The 19,915-nt window shown below is 36.0% G+C and overlaps 1 protein-coding gene across 2 annotated transcripts in view; it reads right to left on the bottom strand.

The window, feature by feature from the left end:
* REEP3 (receptor accessory protein 3) overlaps positions 1–19,915 on the bottom strand; it is an 89,671-nt gene that overhangs the window by 3,933 nt on the left and 65,823 nt on the right. The window contains exons 3-7 of one of the 2 annotated variants that reach the window (XM_074374081.1): positions 19,136–19,212; positions 16,692–16,812; positions 16,405–16,518; positions 8,871–9,018; positions 248–393 (exon numbers count right to left, since the gene is read on the bottom strand). In XM_074374081.1, the coding sequence (XP_074230182.1) occupies positions 248–393; positions 8,871–9,018; positions 16,405–16,518; positions 16,692–16,812; positions 19,136–19,212 (606 nt within the window). Of the gene's footprint in view, positions 1–247; positions 394–8,870; positions 9,019–15,979; positions 16,023–16,404; positions 16,519–16,691; positions 16,813–19,135; positions 19,213–19,915 lie in introns of those variants that run through there. The other variant, XM_074374082.1, reaches the window with a different exon arrangement.

Here is a 19,915-nt window from a genome sequence, read left to right as displayed (position 1 = left end):
TATGACAACCATATGATTTTACTAGGTGAGAATACCATCTTCTACTTAGAGTGGAAGACTAGGAATTTACCACTTTCTAAATTTCCAGAGATCCTAATGCATCTGATCTAAGTAAAGAATTTTAAATATAACTGCTGCTCTACCATTCTAATCCTTCATTTATGGACCGTTAACATCCTCAATGAAAATGCAGCAGGGAAATTCCTTACTACTAACCACTAGGAAAACAACTCTATACTTGACTAACCTCTTTTCGGCCTTTCACGGTTTTCACAGATTTCATGCTTTGTGATCTTCGCAGCCCTTTGTGTGTTAACATCTCATCATCTGAATATGGCCCATCCGCTTCGTCATCTGTTTTCTCATCTCCGTCTCTCAGTGGAATTCCATAACCTAGACGAGTTGTCAAAACCAGCATGTTTTGGTAAAAGGATGCCAGTCGGGACCACCTCTTCACTCTGTCTGCTGGCAGTTCTCTGCATGGCCTGCATTTGCCTGCTTACTCCTCTCCCTTTCTTGTCTGGGATGTGTTCCATGCCCTTCACCCTTAATCTTTGCCCCTTGCACTATTCTAGATGAGGCTCATAACTCATTTCTTCCAGGAAGTTTTCCTTGACCATCCACTTCTATTTTTACTATACATTTTTCAGAATAATTAAAAAGTTTTATTTTTGAGTAGGTTAGCACATTTATCTTGTTCAAAAATTAAAAAAAAATATTTATAAAACAGAAAGAGATTCACAGACATAGAAAACAAACTTATGGTTACCAAAGAGGAAGTGGGGGGAGGGATAAATTAGGAGTTTGGTATTTACATATACATACTGCTGTATATAAAATAGATAACCAACAAGGTCCTACTGTATAGCACAGGGAACTATAGTCAATATCTTGTAATGGAAAAGAATCTGAAAAAGAATAGATATATATGCATAACTGAATAACTTTGCTGTACATCTGAAACTAAACAACATTGTAAATCAACTATACTTAAATGAAAAAATAAATCAAAGAATATAAATAGATACATAGTGAAAAGTCTCTTCCCACCCTTTTTCCTTTTTATGAATTCTAAACAACCTAAGCAATAGTGTGTTTTTGGTCTGTCATTTGTACCTTTGACCTCAATTAGGAATTAAGGGTCCTTCCCACTCCCATGTGTCATACTTCTTGTCAAAACCAGAAATGGTAGGGTGAACTTAAGGAGTCATATAAGACCCAAAGGAGCTAGAACTTTGGGCAAGATAAGTTCACTGTGGGCAGGTGAAGATGTTAAATCAACACTGTTGCAGCTGCTGAGATAAAACCCAGCCAGACAGGCTACAGTAATTAGAAACACCACAGGCTATGATGACTGATGTTAGCCAAAGAAAACAGACAGCATCAGGAAGGTCAGTGAGAGATCATACGGGGGCAGGAGTCGGGGGGGAGAGTTTAACTCAGTGGTAGAATGTATGCTTAGCGTGCACAAGGTCCTGGGCTCAATTCCCCAGTACCTCCATTAAAAATAAATAAATAAAATAAATAAATAAACAAACAAACAAACCTAATTACCATCCTCTCCCCTCCAAAAAACCCAAGTAAACAACAAGATTGTGCAGGTGTGCTCACAGGCTGCTGCGTGTAGCTACAAAGACTTAACATTGGCCAATATGCAGACATCCAGGCAGTCAGGCTGGTTATTGTCAGGAAGTCTGAGAGCATCCTGAGGATGGGATTCAGGGACAGGAATGCTCCCATTCCTGAAGCAGTAGCTCTCAAACTTTATTAGAGTTCATTAGCAAACTTATTAGCATATATTAGAGTCATCTGGAGAATTGATCCATCCACACATTGCTGGGCTTGGGGTGGGGCTGAGAATCTGTACTTCAAACAAGTTCCTAGGTGATGCTCATGCTACTGGTCCAGGGCCCACACTTTGAGAACCAAGGCCTGGATGAAGTAAGAGAGGGGCCCAAGTCTAAGGCAAAAGAGAACTAGGTAGGTTATAAAGACAGGAGTGAAGGTACAAGGCCCCATTAAGTTTCAAATTCTCCTTTAATAAAGATAAGGAGCATAAATACCTAAATCTTCAGGTGAGAAAAAAAAAATAGCAGGTTTTCCAGGCTTGAGAAGGAAGATGGGATAGGCTTCTTGCATGTGAAGAAAAATATCCTGAATAAATGTATATTAACCTGCTCTCACAAAACGTGAATAATCTTAGCCTCACTAAGCACTTACGTTTATCAATAAGATAAACATATTTAATTATATGTTAAGCAAGTACACTTTTATGCTGCAAGACTTCTAGGCTAGAAATTAGGAAGGACTTGGAAGTAGAATCAGTCATTATTAAGGCCAGGGTCCTTTGCTTTCCCGCAGCAGTCAAAGGAAGTGTGTTCTGGGTAGAAGAAATTATTATGTACAAAGGGACTAGGACAGTGGGGAGCATAACTGTGTGGAAGAGCTATGAGGAGGCCAATGTGGCCAGGGGAGAGGATGGGGTCAGCATTCCTAGGAAGATCCTCTTGGTACAATATTAAGTGGGGAAAAAAAAAGTATGTATAGAAAAAAACAAAGGAAAAACATATAAATGAAACCATTCTATCTGTTGGAAGTGAGCTTTTAGTTGATTTTAAATTTCTTCACTTTTCCTATAAAAAATTTGCCAAATTTTTTATTTAAACGATTGTATTACTTCTATAATTGGGAAAAATAAACCAGACAAAAAATTTTAGATTGCCATTTCTAGATTTCTTTCTGTTGCTGTTGCTTATACAATATTCCTAATCCCAATATAATAAAACGATGGTATCAAGGAATCATGGAAAAGAATCAGAAAGGAAGTGATTATGATTGAAAAGTTTAAGGCCATGGATGAAGCATAAGACTGCATGTCAACAAACATGACCCTAGCTACTTTAACTGCCTCTCACTTTATATGATTAGGAATTGGAATTTCATTCAAAAAGATGATTATATATACCTCTTATTCTTTCTTTGTTTCCTAATTTCAGCTAAGAATCTTAGCTTTCTAATTGTTATTTCAGGAAAAGTGATGGATTGATTAGTTAGTTATTCCACAGGTATTTTTAAAATACTACTAAGTGTGAGTACTACTGAACTTAGTAGTACTACTTAGTACTACTAAGTTCAGTACACTGAACTATGGGGATACAATGATGAAAAAGATACAACTGCCTTTTACTTCCCTAAGAAATCTACAGTCCAGTAGACGAAACAGAGTCTAATGGGCATCACAAAACCGTAATAAATGCTGCAAATAGAAGATAAGGACAAGGTGCAATGGGAGCACACAGTAGGGGAAGGGAAGTGGGTTGTGAAAGAAGACTTCCTGTAGGAGGTGGCAGCTAGACTGAATCCTGAAAGGCTCATGATTGAATATACCTCGCACATGAAGGAATGGGAGACCAAGGCTGGGGAGCTATTGAGTTTGGACTTCATCAGAGAACAAAGTGGGGCCATTTAAAGCTGAAGGGTGATGTTATTAGATCTAGGTTCTTTAAAAGATTCTTCTTGTACTTTGGAGAACGAATCAGAAGTGGATGAGACTAGAAGCAGGGAGGTTATAACTACAGTACAACAGGTCAGAAATGATGGAGTCCCAGGATCGTGGAGAGAGTAGCCAAATCTGAGATCTATGAGGAGGTGAAATTGACAAGCTTAACTTAGCAACTTATTAAACCAAACTGCATCAAAAAGAGAGGAGTCAAGTCAAATATCTTCGCTAAGATATGCACTTTCTATTCCACATTAAACCTGAAAATAAATGTGTATGAAAATTCTGCTGTGAGTGGTAGAAATAGTGTAAGTCAAAGTTGTCTAAGGATTTAAAAGCCTTCAGAGGAGGAGGGGGAGACCTGAGATTATGAGAGAAGCCCATTTCTGGATGCCGTATCTGAGCAGGAACCCAGCGAGCTGGCTGAGTGGTTTGTGGGTCTGCCAGTCCCCAGGCAAGAGTCGGGGTGCTGCTGGTGCCAAACAAAGGTGATGCTAAGGCCTGCCGCTTTACATCATCAGTCTAGACTGGACAGAGCCCTCAGAATGGTGTCGTCCATGCACATTCCTGAGAAGCATTGACTGGGGACCTAAGAACGAGGAGCCTGTGTTGCTGGGGGTCCTGGGGCCTAAGGCTGCAGCTGTTTGGTCAGCTTCAGCGCAGGGCTCTGATACCATTTTAGGAAACAAGCAGATCTTAGAGTTGGTATGGTTTTACCTCCTTGTAATAGTGACAATAGCCAATAGTGATCTAGTATTTAGCATGTACCAGGCACTGTTCTAAGCAATTTTCATGTATTTATGTAAGTGCAGATTCATGGAAAGTTTGACTTGGCAGGAGTCTTAGCTATCATTGTGGAAGGAGCCCTGCACCCAGGTGAAGAGAAATGAGTGCTTTGCCACTTACTAGCTGTGAGACCTTGAGTGAGTCTTGCCTCTGTGGGCCAGTTGTCTTATCTGGTAAGGTGGTGAGACAGATGGGAGAGGAATAGGTTTCTACATGAGAGCCAACTCTGAGCCAGTTGAGCTGCTGGGAGCACTATGTTGATGGGATTCTGGGCCCATCGTGGAAAGTGCCACCATCCATTAGCAATGTCTGCCATGGGCACGGAATAAGGGAGGAGACATGTCACCTATTTGCTGTCTGACTAAAGCATCTCTAAGATTCCCTCCTGCTAAATGGTTTGAATTCATGGTTACAGTCAAAGTGTCTCACTATGTGTAGTCTCTTTATAAAGTAAAAAGAGAATAAGAATTAAGTTAGGAACCTTGGATATCTCATTTCTGTCACTGAGTACGTAGTCTTTGACAAGTAATTTGATCTCCTTAAATATCAGCTTATTCACTGACAGAATAAGGATAAAAATATTTAACCTACATAGTCATCTTAAGGATTAAATAAATATGTAAAGCATCTAAAACAAGAAAAAGCAGAAGTCTCTAAATCTGCTGGTATGTTGAAACTGAATGTTGAACCACTTTTAACTAATATGGGAGCAGCAGGTTCTTTACAGAAAAAAATATTTCCACTTATCAGAATGTGGTATTCTTTCTGAGGAACTGAACGTCATGTTCAAGGTGTCCATTTTCTTACCAAAAAAAAAAAAAAAAAAAAAAAGCATTTGGAGGGGAGCTCTTTTTCCTGAAGTGACAACATCAAAGCAGGACTTCTCTTGATCAGCTAACCTCAAACAGCTCAGAGCAGGCCATTATTAGTTTTCAAAAGGGAAACACTTTTCCAAATACTTGAGTTTGCTTGTGTTCTGAGGTACATGTATTGATTATGTGAACTGGGAAACAGACTTTGCAATGTGAATGTAATTTCCACACTGAAAAACTTAACGATTTGCCTTTCTTTTTGAGGAATTTTGAAAATAAATGAAATAGAAAAAAAATTCATGGTATAAGAAAATGAGTACCTTGATTATTTTCAAAAGGAGAAGTAGAGTTGTTTTATTTCTGATTTTAAGAGTAATTGGTTGATTAAAAAAAAAATGACTAAAATTCCACAACTCAGAGCTAAAGGCTGTTAACATTTTAGTGATACCCTTCCAGACTCTTCTTTATATACATATACTTGAAAAATAACTTTACATATATTAATCCATTTTATCATCTATCTATTATGCCTCATAACACATGTATTATTTCTTTGTTGTTCTCTCCCCGACAACCTGGCTATGTTTCCTTGTAAGTATAAGCTGACTATTTTTCATGGCTAATAAGCCACCTTTTTGCTTAAACATTTCCCTTTGGCATTTGGCTTGTTCCAATATTTTGTTACCATAAACAACAAGAAGAACATTCATACATCTTTGTACATACATCTTTGAACACTTGCCTGATTATTTCCTTATGACATATTCCTAGAAGTTTCTTGCTGAGTTAAAGAGAAAACATTTTGATAATTCTTCCCAGATTGTCATCCAGAAGGATTATTCCACTTTAAACTCTCATACACTTTGTATGAGAGTGTTTGTTTCCCAGAGGCTTGCTGTGGTGGTTTTAATACACGTCCATCTACAAATTGTCTGACACTCTAATCCCCTTCCCTTAAATTTCGAGGGCCTTTGTACCTGCCTCAACAAATGGCCACAAGGCAGAGTGCACGACTTCTGCCTGTTTCTCTTGGGACACTGGCTCTGGAAGCCTTCAGCCCCCAAGGAAGGAGCCCAATGACCCTTAGAGACCATGTGGAGAGATCTAGAGAGAGATGTCTGAGAAGCCCCAACTGGTTTAGCTGCTGGCTGTTGGACTCTTCCCAGCTCAGTCGTCAGACCTGTGAGTGAGGAAGCCTTTGAGATTACAACTCCCGCCCCAGGGGCTGTCTGACTGTAGCTGCATAAGACCCTGAGCAAGAACTACCTTGCAGTCCAATCACTCCCAGATCTGGGAGCAAAATAAAGAACTGGAATTTTTCTAAGCCACTGTTTGTGGGTGGTTTGTAATGAAGTGATAACTTAGAAGAGTTACCAACATAGAGCACTGTTAACTAAAACAAGTTTTTTGATAATCAGGTGAGCAAACATTACAATTACTACTATTTTAATTTACTCTATTGGTGAGGTTGAGTATCTTTTTCATTTATTTCTTGGTCAGCTGTATTCTCTGATAGAATCGATGACAATTGTCTTGTAAGGATTCTTGGATTGTTAAAATTTGAACCCTTTGCCTGCAACATATAATGAGAATATTTCTTACAGTTCGTAGTATTTTGCCTTTTTTGGTGTCGGTTCCCCCCACCCCATATGGTAGTTTTATGGGTTTTTTTTTCTATAGAAAAATCTCTCAGACTTTTCCTTTATGTTTTCTGGTTTTGATGTCGTTCTTAAGAAGTCTGATCTATCCTAAGAATGTAAAAACATACACAGGAATTTCCTACTATATGGTTTAATTTCTTACACTTAAGTCTTAATCTTTTAGATTTGTTGATTGAAGCTTTGAGATAGAGGTATAACTTCATTCCCTACCCTACCTTCTAAGTCTAGCAGTTACCCTGACGTCACTTATTAATCTGCCTTTCCCCAGCCAGGCTCATCTTTCTCATCTGACAAACTACCAGGTATACCTGGACTTGTGTCCAGATTATGTTACTGTACTATCTGCTATTACCTCCTCTTCAACTACTCTGTCCTGGAACCATACTACTTTAGCAAAAATATTGTCAAGAGAGAAAGTTTTGCTTAATTTTTTCCTTAGGGAAGGAAAGCTCAGAATACATACTGTTCTGTAGAAAATGTGGAACTTGGGCAAAGTAAAGCAATTAAAAATTTTATTTTTATAACTGAACAAGGATCTTTCTTGTACTGCTACCATTTACTTTGTATTTTTATAAATCTTAAGTTATTTTAATTCCATGGTTTGAAATTTAGCAGAAGAACTAAATAGCACCTCCTTATTTTCAAATATTTTAGTCATACCATCTTAAATTTAATAAATGAATGTCATAAAAATAGTGCTATTGATTTTCATTTTTATAATCCTGTTCTCATTTAAATAATTGGAATATAATTCTTAACTAATTCTAAGGTATAATTATGAATAAACTGCTGATAAAGGATGCAGATTATGGGACTGAATCAGCAAAATATATACAGCAGACTCCATAATCAAAATCAGTATACCTAATTTTAAATGCTTAAGAAAACACCTATATTAGGAACTGCTTTTACGTTATTAAAGTATTGAGGACGATGGTTCAAAGTTCAAAGGTTCCTCACTCTTAAAGGTGTCAGTACCTTAAGCAATGGCCAATATTTAATTATTACCTCTTAGATAATAGCCACCAACTTTGTAAAGTTATTCACTCTAGGTAGAACTTAGAAGAAAGTTCACAATTTTTCCTTTGTTAGAAGAAACTGTTATATTATTCAAATTAATTTTAATTATAAAGAATGATTTTCAGTCTCCCTCAAAAGAAAATTTCTACTTAAAAAAAATCAAGTAGCCTTAATTTTTATGGACTTAAAAATACGTTCATAAAAAATTTCCTACAGATCTTAGTTCTTAGCTGAGCCTTTAAGTACAACTTCTATTTTAAATTGAACTATAGTTGATTTACAATTTTGTGTTAGTTTCTGGTATACAGCACAGTGATTCCATTATACATATATACATTATTTTTCATATTCTTTTTCATTATAGGTTATTACAAGATATTGAATATAGTTCCCTGTGCTAAACAACAAGTAGGTCCTTGTTTATAACTACAAATTTCTTATATGTGAAAAAATAACTAAGAAACTATGTCTGTTTGTTTATGTGTATGTTTCTACAATCACAATAATTTATATAAGTTTTAGAACGTATCAACTATGACATGCTCATAATATACATTACAATGTACTATAAGTTAGTTCTTAAACTAGAATACATAACTTCAACACATTTTTCCACTGGAGTAATCCTGTTTTCAAACTGGTCCTTTTGTCACCTGCTTAAAACTTTTATCTTATGAGTCAATATCCTTATTTGTTCACAGCACTTACGGTGAACAGTGTTTAATTACAAAATTCCTTAGATGTCACTACATGGTTTGAATAACAAGAGTATTGATCACAGGTCAGAACTATTGCTGGTGGTAGGGAGGTGGTGGGAACCACACCCACTGCTGCTAAAAATTCATGGCAGCACAAGAGAACACTGCTACTTTCTTAGTTGGATTATCTCAAGAGTCAACAAAAGGCAAGCACTCTATTTAGAGAAAACTTAGAGGAAGAGACCTACAGTTGAGCGTAAAGCTCAAAACTGTAAGCTTAAAAATAAATTTTGTCTAACCAAATTCAGATGGCTACCAGGTATTATTTTAGTACCCATCTTGACTCAAAATCCCAATTATGAAAGAACAATACATTAAAACAAAACAAGCACACCTGCTGATTCACCAGAGGCTGGTTTACTTTTCTTTTTTGTTTCTGGTAGAGGTTGGTATGGTCTTTGTCCCACGGGCTCATCACCTTGGATAGCTGTTAGATCATGCATACTGAAACTTCGTAAACGTTCAGTTATTGCTCCTTGGCTCTATTCAACAGAGAAGTGATAGATCCAAGAAAAAAATACACTTAAAAATATGTGATATATTTGCAATTAACTTTTTGCCAACATTTTATCATGAAGCTTATTCACTTTATAATGAAACTTTCAGAAAATCTGAAAGAATTCTACAGTAGATACCAATATATTGTTTACATTTTGCTGTATCTGCTTTACCACATATATACCATCTATCCATCCATCAAGCCATCTCTTAATGCATTTCAAAGCAAGTGGCAGATATCAGTACACTCCACTGCCAAGCATTTCTTTAGATTTAATTTGAAAATGAAAAAAAAATGTATGATGAGTTACCCTCACAGTAAAACATCATCCATAATTTTGCTCTCTCCTAAAACTAGCGCTTTAGGGCTTAAGTTTATGATTTAGAGGAACTTTTTAAAGTTTTAAAACTAAGTCAGGAGTGGTAATGGCTCTACCTAGAACACATTAAAAAAAATTTAAGAGCCAAAGAATCTTTAGAATGAAACAATATTCAGTTAATGAATTCACCATCTGGCAAGACATATCTACGACTACACCATTTGACATTAAGTCATTATAACGCCTTTTTTTTTTTTTAAATAATATGGTAGACACTAGGCACAAGTGGGTATTTAAAATTCAGGTAACTAACATTAAATAAAATTGAAAATTCAGCTCCTTAATTGCATTAGTTACATTTCAAATGCTCAACAGCCACATGTGGCTAGTGGCTACTGTATTGAACGGTGTAGATATAGAATATTTCCATCATTGCAGAAAGTTCAATGATTTTCATCATTGCACATCTTTGAAAGGGACATTTCTGAACTTTTCAGACATAACTACATTTCTCCCCTAAAGTGTAAAGCTTTGTAAAGAGAAAAAAATAATTTCTAAATTTATCCACTCTGAAATTTTGCATAGCATGTAGATGACCCATTTCTTATTTATAGCTGGATTAAAAATATTCTTCTAAAGGTTTTTTTTTTATACTTAATATTTCTTCTTCTCACACGTGAATTTATGATTGCCTCTAGTTATAATGTTACTGTAGAAACTCATCCATAATGGTTCATCTCTAAATGTTAAAGCCTAAAGCACTATAAGCATTCCAACATTATTGCTAACATGTATTTTCCACTGAAGAAAAAGGTCTTTATTCATGAGTCTTGATTTAGCTAGTCTGAGTTAGTGATACCCTATTATGTCAAACTTGAACACCATTTCCATACCCCACTTACACTTTGTACTTTTACCATATTTTTTGAATTATGAAAAAGAATTAATAAATTAAAGGGCCTATATCCTCAAAAAAAATTGGACTCCACACATCTTTAAACATTCTTGGCATGGTTTAATTCATTATACTCTCTTTTTGTCAGATATAATTCACTTATTTAATAGAGGAGGGCAGAAGACTTCAGAGACACACTAAAAGGAAGTGACCGATGTTCATCTGAAACAGATGCCTTGTTTTCTCAGAACTGTCATTTCCTCTTTTCCTACCTTTGTATTTCTGTGCCCTCTTCTCAGCAATTCTTGACTTTTTCCTATTGCCAAACACATGCAGGATACCCTCTACTGTAACTCCCAAACCCTCCCACTCAAGAAAGTACATCTCAGCATGCAAATGAGTCAAAGTGCCATTGAATCAGTCTAGCTTTATATCATCCATAAACTTCAGTATCTTTAATGAGTATAATCAGCTAATTACTTAGGGCATTTCTCACAAATGAACTCACACATTATTGTTAGTTCTGTTGCTGTGCTGTATATATTTTGCCTCCAGAGCAAGATTTTAAGGGACTAGAAGAGAGAGACACATCTTAGGCTTCTGTTCTCCTGGTGCACCTGGTATGGGATTGCTATTCAGTATTTAATAAGTAAACTAAACACTCTTTTTATGCCTCTTCTTTTTTGTTATTCTTGACTGCTAGAGAGTTCTCCATAGATAGCAGCATATTTTAATGTAAACTCTGGCGTTTATATGCAGAAGTTCAGCACCAAACTACAGGTATGGTTATGGGTATTGATATGGGTAGATTACACCATCCACCAGGAGTTTGCTTCAGGTTTAGACTGAAGGTGGGCAAAAACCAACCCTGAGGCATCTGGGTGATCTATTTACAGCCTAGATCTTAATGTAGCTTTGAGTATCCAACCCTATAGCCCCAAGTATTATCGATGATCAATCCCTGAGAAAGGCCAGGTACTACAAGGAAAAGCAAAAAGGGGTTGTGTACCATCTTTGAGGACCCACAGCACTTTAACAGCCATTATCACTTTGAAAAATCACTTTTTCTACTGTATATTTTCTTATGGGCCCAGAATAGAATTAATATGGGGAGAGAATTACTGCAGTATTGTGAAATTCAAAAACATTATATAAAAACAAAAATATAAATATCCAATGTGACCACTTTAAAAGAGAGGTGTAATTATAAACCTATTCCCTCCAATTTTTATGTCTTCAGAACAAAAAGTCCATCAATAAGGGAGTTATGTTTGCAATAAAATGTTAAGTGGCAATACCTCTCCTCTACCTCATAAATCTAAATCATATGCACAGTTTGGGTACAATATGCAGTATGGTTATAATTAGGGAAAATATTAAAAAATGAAAACAGTGTAATGTTTAGGCAGATTAGATGAGTGATTTTTCCCCCTTTTCCCCCCCTCAAATTTCTTTAGTATTAGAAAATTAGTCATAGACAGTATAGTGAAGTTTTCATTTTAATATGTTACAGTATAAAAATCTATGATCCATTTCTTGATCATTTTTCCAGTATCTAAACCCCTTGTTCACATCATTAAAAGAAAAATTTTTTCTACATTTCGAGGGCACAAATAGGGCATTATAGTCACTTGTCCATAACAATGCTAAAAGATACTGAGGTTTTCTTTAAATTAATAATTTTTTGTTCATTTGTTTTCTTCTATTTGGTTTATACAATATTAAGCCAAAAGTATAAGAAAAATGAAGAGGAGGAAAATATGTGTGGAAACAGCACTCTTAGTCAATAAGTTGGAAGGGAGTTACCACTTACAAGGTAATTCTATATCCCAGCATTTTAGATTCTGTTCTCTACAGAACTTTATGTACATTGTGTATGTTAAAATTGGTTCTAAAAATCAAAGAGGAAGTAACAGAAGGATTATGATGAGAAAGAAAGAGTCAAAGTAATTTTCAAAAGTATTCTGTAGAATATTTTATATCATTAGCAGAAGTGTTCCTGCCTTCGGGTAGCTCAGAGTTCTCAGGGTTTGAATCTAGATGAGCCCAGAACATCCATTTAAGAAACTGAGGACACTGTAAGGGCTGACTGGGTGGGAAGGCTGGGTCCAAGTCTAACACATTTAGCTTTGAGCTACGGAAAGGATTAAGCTTGAGCTCTGGAAAGGATTCTCCATCTGAGAAGCAGCTCCACGAGCTGGCCCCACACAGAGCTCATTTTTATCCAAGGGCAAAAGGACATCTGAACATCTACTCAAATATCCACCTCAAGCTGACATCTATAAAAAGGGACCTTGCATGTCTGGCTAATTCTAACTTCTTTATACCCAAACAATTCTGCCTTTGTTTAAACACTTCATTTTCTGGTTAAATATTACATTAAACTTACTATATTTTGTGTTAAATAAGGGAATTTACTGTGCTTATCAGCATCTTTGTATAAAACTTTCAACCTATTCTCTTCGCATTCTAAAATTAAGAATTCAAAAACATAATCAGCAATAACATAATCTTACGAGCATACAAACAATCCTTTACAGAATAATTTTTAGGATATTGTTCAATAATGAATAGCCATTAAGCTCTATTTCTTGTTGATCTTGACGTACTACATTATAATTGCAGATCAGGTTAGTTCCCAGTTTTTAGGGCAATGCCTTTTCCCTATGGACATTCAAGAATTAATCTGACCAAGCCTAGCTAGAATGGAATTGACTGTATTTGCATTAAGTGAATAAAATATTTTAGTGGTTTTAAGATTAAAGCAATATATATTTATTGAAGAATGTTTGTAACAGAAAAAAATATAAAAAAGAAAATAAAGATTTGTAACCCACCACCCCAAACTACCTATACATATTTATGTATCCTTTTAGCCTTTTCTGATTCATCATACTTTTAGAGAAGGGTTTCTCAATCTCAGCACTGATGCTGTTTTGGGAAAAATTTTTTGTGGGGGGGGATGCTGTCCTGTACACTGTAGGATATTAAGCAGCATCCTTGGTCTCTACACCTTAGATGCTAGTAGCAGTACCCCTTCCCTCAGTTGGATACTCCCAAAATGTCTCCAGATATTGCCAAATGTCCCTTGGATGGCAACACTGCCCCCAGTTGAGAACGACTGCTTTAGAGTATAAGGGTTTTTTTCATTTTACAAGTAAGAAAATGGATACTTAGATAAGTGCAGAAGATTTCCCCAAATCTCCTAATGAGTGGTAGAACCAGGGCTAAAAAATGCTGATAACTCAACTGCTATAGAATTCAACTTTCATTATAACATCCTGCTTCTCTAGATTGCAGGAAAAATAATATGATCTTTCTTCTCCATTGTCTGAACAGGGGCTCACTTTTTAAATGGATGATACTAAGCAGATGAATCTCCTCAAATCCTTTCACAAACAGGCAGCTATTAAAACAGACAGCAAGATGTCAGGATTTCTGATCTAATCATCATTTAAAGTAAATTAGATTTCAGAAACTGTAACTGTAAGGCTGTAATTTCTGTGATAATTGACTTTTTAAATAATATCTGCTAAAAAAATTCACCAAGAAAAGGCTGCCAGAGAAAACCCTAAGAGATGGTTAATATGACTAACGGTACTTTTCTTCATATGTCCTTCATCAGGCAGCCGTGTTACTCGTCTATACAAAAGCCACCTGCATTTCTCGTGAAAGCTATGGAATGCTGAACACCCTCAACAGAATCCTTGAAGCTCCTTCATATGTTTGTGCTTTGCTCAGCGAAAATGAACTTGTACACTGACCTTGTGAACAGATGCCTGGTAATGAGGTCATAGAGCTGAGTAACATTTTCAGAAAATTGCTTTACGGTGTAATAAATGTTCTGATTAGATTCCTATGTTCATCTTTAACATGCTCAGGCAATTCAGCCTAGAAAACTTAGTCAGGGGTATTGCCTGTCTTTAAAGGTCACACCGAGAGTCCAATATTTTTCACCTGAAAAGATATTTTTAACAAACTATATATTTTTAAAAAGTTTTTTAAATAGTTCTCAAGTCTCACTGTTAGCTTTCTTGCAGTTTCTCCTTAAACTTGACCTATTTCCCATTTCAGTTTCAATTTACTCTTTAGTATGAAGTGTCTGGTTCAGTGATTCTTCCATCACAGTGCCTTTCTTTGACATCTCCAGAGATGAAACTAATTTCCCCTACTTTAAATAGGCACAGTAAAACTTGAGGCAAATAGTGTTAACATTATGCCATGTTCAGCTTATTTAATGATTATTTCTAATGAATAAAATCTAGGAGGGTTGATGCCAACATTCCTGTCCTCACGATGAGAATGGTGAGGGCTACCTCATATACAGTGAACTCGATAACAAAAGGGTCACAAGAACACGAACAAAAAGAGAAAGTTCCAAAATGAATTCAAATTATAGGATGTGTGTTTGGTTTGCAGTGGTAGCTCAGATGATTCTTATGCTCTCTGTTTCCTGCCTTTGAAGTGGGGAGGTGGTTTTAAGCTGTTAAATATATAAATAAAAACAAACAATGAATCACAAAGAAGTCAGAGAAATACAGAGACAGATTGTTTTTAGAGCCTTTCTACAGAGAAGTATTCTGTGAGAGAATGCTTATTAATAATGAAGGGCAAGTGGTAGTCTCTAAGCAACCAAAGATGAGGTAAATTTTTCAGTTTCAGTAAAATTTTCAGTAAATTTTTCAGTGAATACAGACACTCAACTAGACAGTAGTAGTGAGGGTAGGAACTGTATCTATCTTGCTCATTGCTGCATCCCAAGCACCTACCATAGAGGAGGAATTACATACATAGATGTCAAACACATTAAATACATAGATGCTGAATAAACATATAGGATGTTAAATACTGATGGCAGGAAAGTATGTATAAAACTAAAAACAAAAGAGGAGGGAATGAGGATAAGATCACCCAGTGGGGATTTCTGATTTAGAGTAGTAAGAGTTTGGAAGTAGTAAACGTAAGTCAAAATGAAGTCAGTATCCCACAAAATAGTCATAATACGTAGGGAGGTGTTTTACAGAGTAGTAGGTTTATAAAGTATATTTAAGTGTTAAAGTAAAGAGGGCAAATGGGATTTGTAAACTTCTGTGTTTCCTAAAACAATGTTCTAAAATGTTTGTATTTTCTAAATAATTTTTGACGTTGAAATTTAATTTTTCGTTTTTTGCTGTAGAATCATTTGAATAATGCTTTTAAATGTGGAAAAGTCAGAAAGCATCTTCTTTGAGCTGTAAATGAATACATGTACTTCGTTTGTAAAGTTAAATAACGCCAAATTTTGTAACAAAAGAAAAGCAAGATGGCTTTGGTCCCCTTCTTTCCATCCCCCTGCAGGCAACCACATCAAACCCTCTACTTTCATATACACCAACTGAGGACGTTAGTTCTCTTCCACTTAAGTTTCTCCTCTCCCACATCCTCCTAATTGAGAAGTTAAGGAAATCGCCAGTGGTTACTTAGAAAGTCACATTCAGCACTTTCTGGATCAGAAGCCCATTTTCTTTCCATATACTACACACCAAAACCAATTATGCTATAATATTTAAAATAAACCACAATAATTACTACATGCAAAGAAATCCAAAGGCATAAAGCAAATTTTCACAGAAGGCATTCCTTTGATAATTTGGCTTGCAAAACACAACACATGACATTAGTAATCGCTAAGTAAAATTTTAAGTTTTAAGAACAGAAATTTTTCATGCCTTATTTTGAATAGTCAGTTACCTCAAATTGGTTGAAGTATGGGTGCAGAAGTAAGCCAGAAATCCTAGCAAGATATTGCCATGGGGAGAAAGTGAGAGAACACCAGACAGAGAAAGAAAGAATGGTCATCTTTACTAAAGGAGATTTACTTGAAAGTACTTAAGGTTACACAGTAGGAAAATTATGACAAAATGACATTTTTGGTATGTTTTATTTATTAACTAACTCTCATTTTGTCATCAATTAAGAGTTTCATAAATATTGAACAGCTATAGGAAACATGTTAAAATGCCTATAAAATTATCTACTTTTTTTTCTAGTATTACAAAAATAAACAGAAGGTAAAATTATGCCAGAATTTTATAATCATCTGAAATAGAAAGCTACCTCACTTTATCCATTGACTCAAAGTGACATTGGATTGAAAAATGTAAGTAAAAAATTACCTTCACTGCTGCAGTGACAGCAGCAGTAGCTGCTAAATTTAAACCTTGCCGCCCAAAGTTTACCATAGTCTCATAGCCTCGTTCCTTTGCTTGTATAATATAATCATCAATCTCCTGGGGGAAAAAACAAACCCATAGATATTAATTTTATTAAAAAAGATTGTTTGTTAAGAAGCTGAAAAATTAGGACTTCTCTCTATTATAATAGAAACTCATTTCATAACACATAGCATGTGATGATGTACATTTCTAACAAACGATTTGTGGAAATAGTTTATATATCTTACCCTTTCCTTTGATGAAAGAAGTGGATGAAGGAATTTCCTATATATTAAACTTGCTCCTTTGGTATAGGGAGAGAGCAGCCATATGACAAAAGCAATCTTAAGCTCATAGTATAGGGGGAACCTAACGAAAAAAAAGGAAAAAAACACCAGTGAAAATAAACCACAAACAATGAGGAAATCACAAAAAAACCTTTTAAAAAGTTTAGTCACTGTGTTAAGTTTTTACATATAAAAAGCTGTGATCAGAGAAACAACTATGTTTGAACTGACAAATTAATTTCATTAATTAGGTAAATCAGAGCCTGACCCCCGCCAAGATTCACACCTCCTAATACAAGATTTCTCCGCTTAGGCAGGCTGCCAACCTGACTGTAGCAGTTCAGAGAGGACATTAATAGCACATAACCAGGACAGTAAGGTACACCCACCCTGTCTGCAGAGCCCAGCTGCCATGGCAGTACCTGGACACACCTCCCAGCATCAAGAGCCAACTTTATAAGCTCCAACTGTACAATGTTACCCCATACACACATCCTCTGACTCTTAACTCCAGAAAACTTCCCCTCTAATTTAATTTGGTCAGAATTGCAGCACTTTGCTGCAAGAATGGAATTGCCATTGTAGCCTGGGAATTAGGCCAAATACCCACACGATTCTGCAGTGCCTTCTCTGAAGGCCAAGTAAACTCCCTCAAGCAATGACCATGGGTTTAGCCATGTGGCCTGCTTTAGGCAACGGAATGTGATTGTGACGTATATCACATGCAAGGAGAAGCTTTAAATGCACTTTGACGCCCTCACCCCAACACCCCAACCTCTTGCTTTCAACTTTTGTTTTCTGCCATGAGAGCAGGTACTTCTTCAGCCTTGGTCCTGGAACAAGAAGACATTTAAAACTGAGTGGAGCTCAGCAATGCTGCAACTGACCATTTGCCTTCAGGTACCCTGAGCAAGAAATCAATGTTTGTTTTGCTAACTCATTGTGCTTTTAGGGTTGTTTGTTACCACAGCAAAAGTTAACTAATATATCATGAGTGGACCAGCATCTTGTGATCCATGATGTACTAAGATATACAGTAACTAAAAAAAAATCTGGGCTCTTCTGATGACACACATGGGCAGGGGCCAGTGAGGAATGACTATTGTGTAGTCGACAAAGGATCTCTGCACAGTGCAATTACAGAGGAGTTTCTGGACTGTCATTTGCTTGTGGTAAGCTTTTTCTATGTCGTTTACTTTTTAATAATGTATATATGCTACATTTGCAATCAGAAAAAAAAGAAGTCTTTAAAGAGAGAACATGGAAACTTAAGAGCCTAGCATGGTATAAAATCTGTGTTCTTCCACTTAAGACAAGCAAACAGAAAACCCTCCCCAAACCTAAACACCAAAACATAAAAAATAAATGAATGACATATGAGACAGAGGGAGGAACAGAAAGACAGATGGAAAGAGAAGTTGATAAATAAGGATAGGTTGTTAAGAACATTTAAGTCTGACGACTTCTGTTTTTTCCTAGTAACCCAATGTGACCTAATGTGCTATGAAAATATAAGAATAGCAAAGTCAGAAAGACAGTTTAAGGGGAGAACAGTAAATGTTTGAAACTGATACAGGAGGGAATGGAAGTAGCCGCTGACCAAAAGGAAGCAAAAGGAATGGTGACTGTCAGATTGATACCTATATGAGCAACTGATTGATTTTTTTGCAGCTCAGTTGGTAGTGTGGGTAAAGAAGTAAAGAAGAGCAATTTTGGGGCTAATTTAGGCTGAAGGTTTGTGCAGCAAGGGCAGCTGAAGATCGTGGCAAGGTAGTAAAAGTTCAAAGTTTGAAAGGAGCATTTCTCCAAGTGATGGCAAGGTTTAGATGGAAATGCACTACTGAAATACAGCACAAGGAGATTCAAGTTGTTGCATTAAGTATTGCTCCTAAGTAAAACGTTAAATCCTTGAGGACATAAGCATGCTTTAATTGTGCCTCATACTGTTTGTAACAGAGCAGTCAAGGAACTGGTATTGAGGGGGTGTCCATGTGGATGTTGACGTCATCCAGTCTGAATGTTTGTGGATAAACATTTTAAGGATGGCTAAAACCAGATGCTGTGGGACTTAAAAGAGGAGTCATTTAGGAAGTAATAAAGAAAAATAGTCTGAAGTCATCAGTGTGGAAAAAGGATAATGACAACCAAGTTTCTCTATTCCAAGATACCGAAGAGGTGTGTGGGAGATGGGCAGGGAGGGGCACACGCAGAGAAGGATGAGCTGCCTTTACTTAAGGGCGACTATAAGGAAAATAATATTCTTGTGGGGATACCAGGAGAAAATGAGACATGGGATACTTATGTAACTTGATCAAATTCACTTAGTTAATAGCAACAGCAGGATAAGGACTCAGGACACCTGATAAGAGTCCATAGTCTGGCCATTTCTCAACGTTAGAACTTACCAAGCAACTGTTTGATCTGCTACTGTTTCAATCACTGTATAGAGAGCAAAAACAATCCAGTACATCATCCATCGAACCTGGAAATAAAAAAAATACTTATGAAATAATAGACTAAAATTATTTGCAACTCTGAGTAATGTGTGTGTGTGTATATTTTATATATATATATGTGTGTGTGTGTGTATATATGTATACATGTGTTGGATTAAATACAGAAGGCAATGGTTTAATTCTCAACAGGTTTTATGCCTGAGCTCCTCACATCACTACATCAACAGTTTTGGGATACAAGAACCAAATAATACAACTCTCTAGGCTGGATACAATATAATGTAGGAACCTGAATGAAAGAATTGAAAAACTAGGATGTAATTTTTTTTAAAGGAGGAAAATTCTTTAAAAGATCTAATTCTTATCTATGTGCTTACTTATGAAGACTAATAGCTATTTAATTATTATATAAATAATATAGTATAATATATGATCATATTTAACCCTTATTAATCTTAAAATTTTTGCGTTCCTTATTTCTCAATATATAGAAACTGTCTGGAAACCAAAGACCAATCCTGGGCTTATTATATCCATAATGCTAGTTAACCAGTTTGAAAGTCTAAGGTTAGTGTCTTCTTCCTCTTCCCCTGGACATAAGCCTGTAATCTTTCACACATCCTTTTCCTTTTTCTACTCTAACACTACAAGAGTGGTTGCAATAAATCAAATGTTCGTGTCCCCCCAAAATTCAAATGTTGAAATTCTAATCCTCAAATGTGTATTAGA

This window comes from Camelus bactrianus, chromosome 11, assembly GCF_048773025.1.
Source record: "Camelus bactrianus isolate YW-2024 breed Bactrian camel chromosome 11, ASM4877302v1, whole genome shotgun sequence".
Classification (NCBI taxonomy): Eukaryota; Metazoa; Chordata; class Mammalia; order Artiodactyla; family Camelidae; genus Camelus; species Camelus bactrianus.
This window is presented reverse-complemented; position numbering and strand designations above follow the sequence as displayed.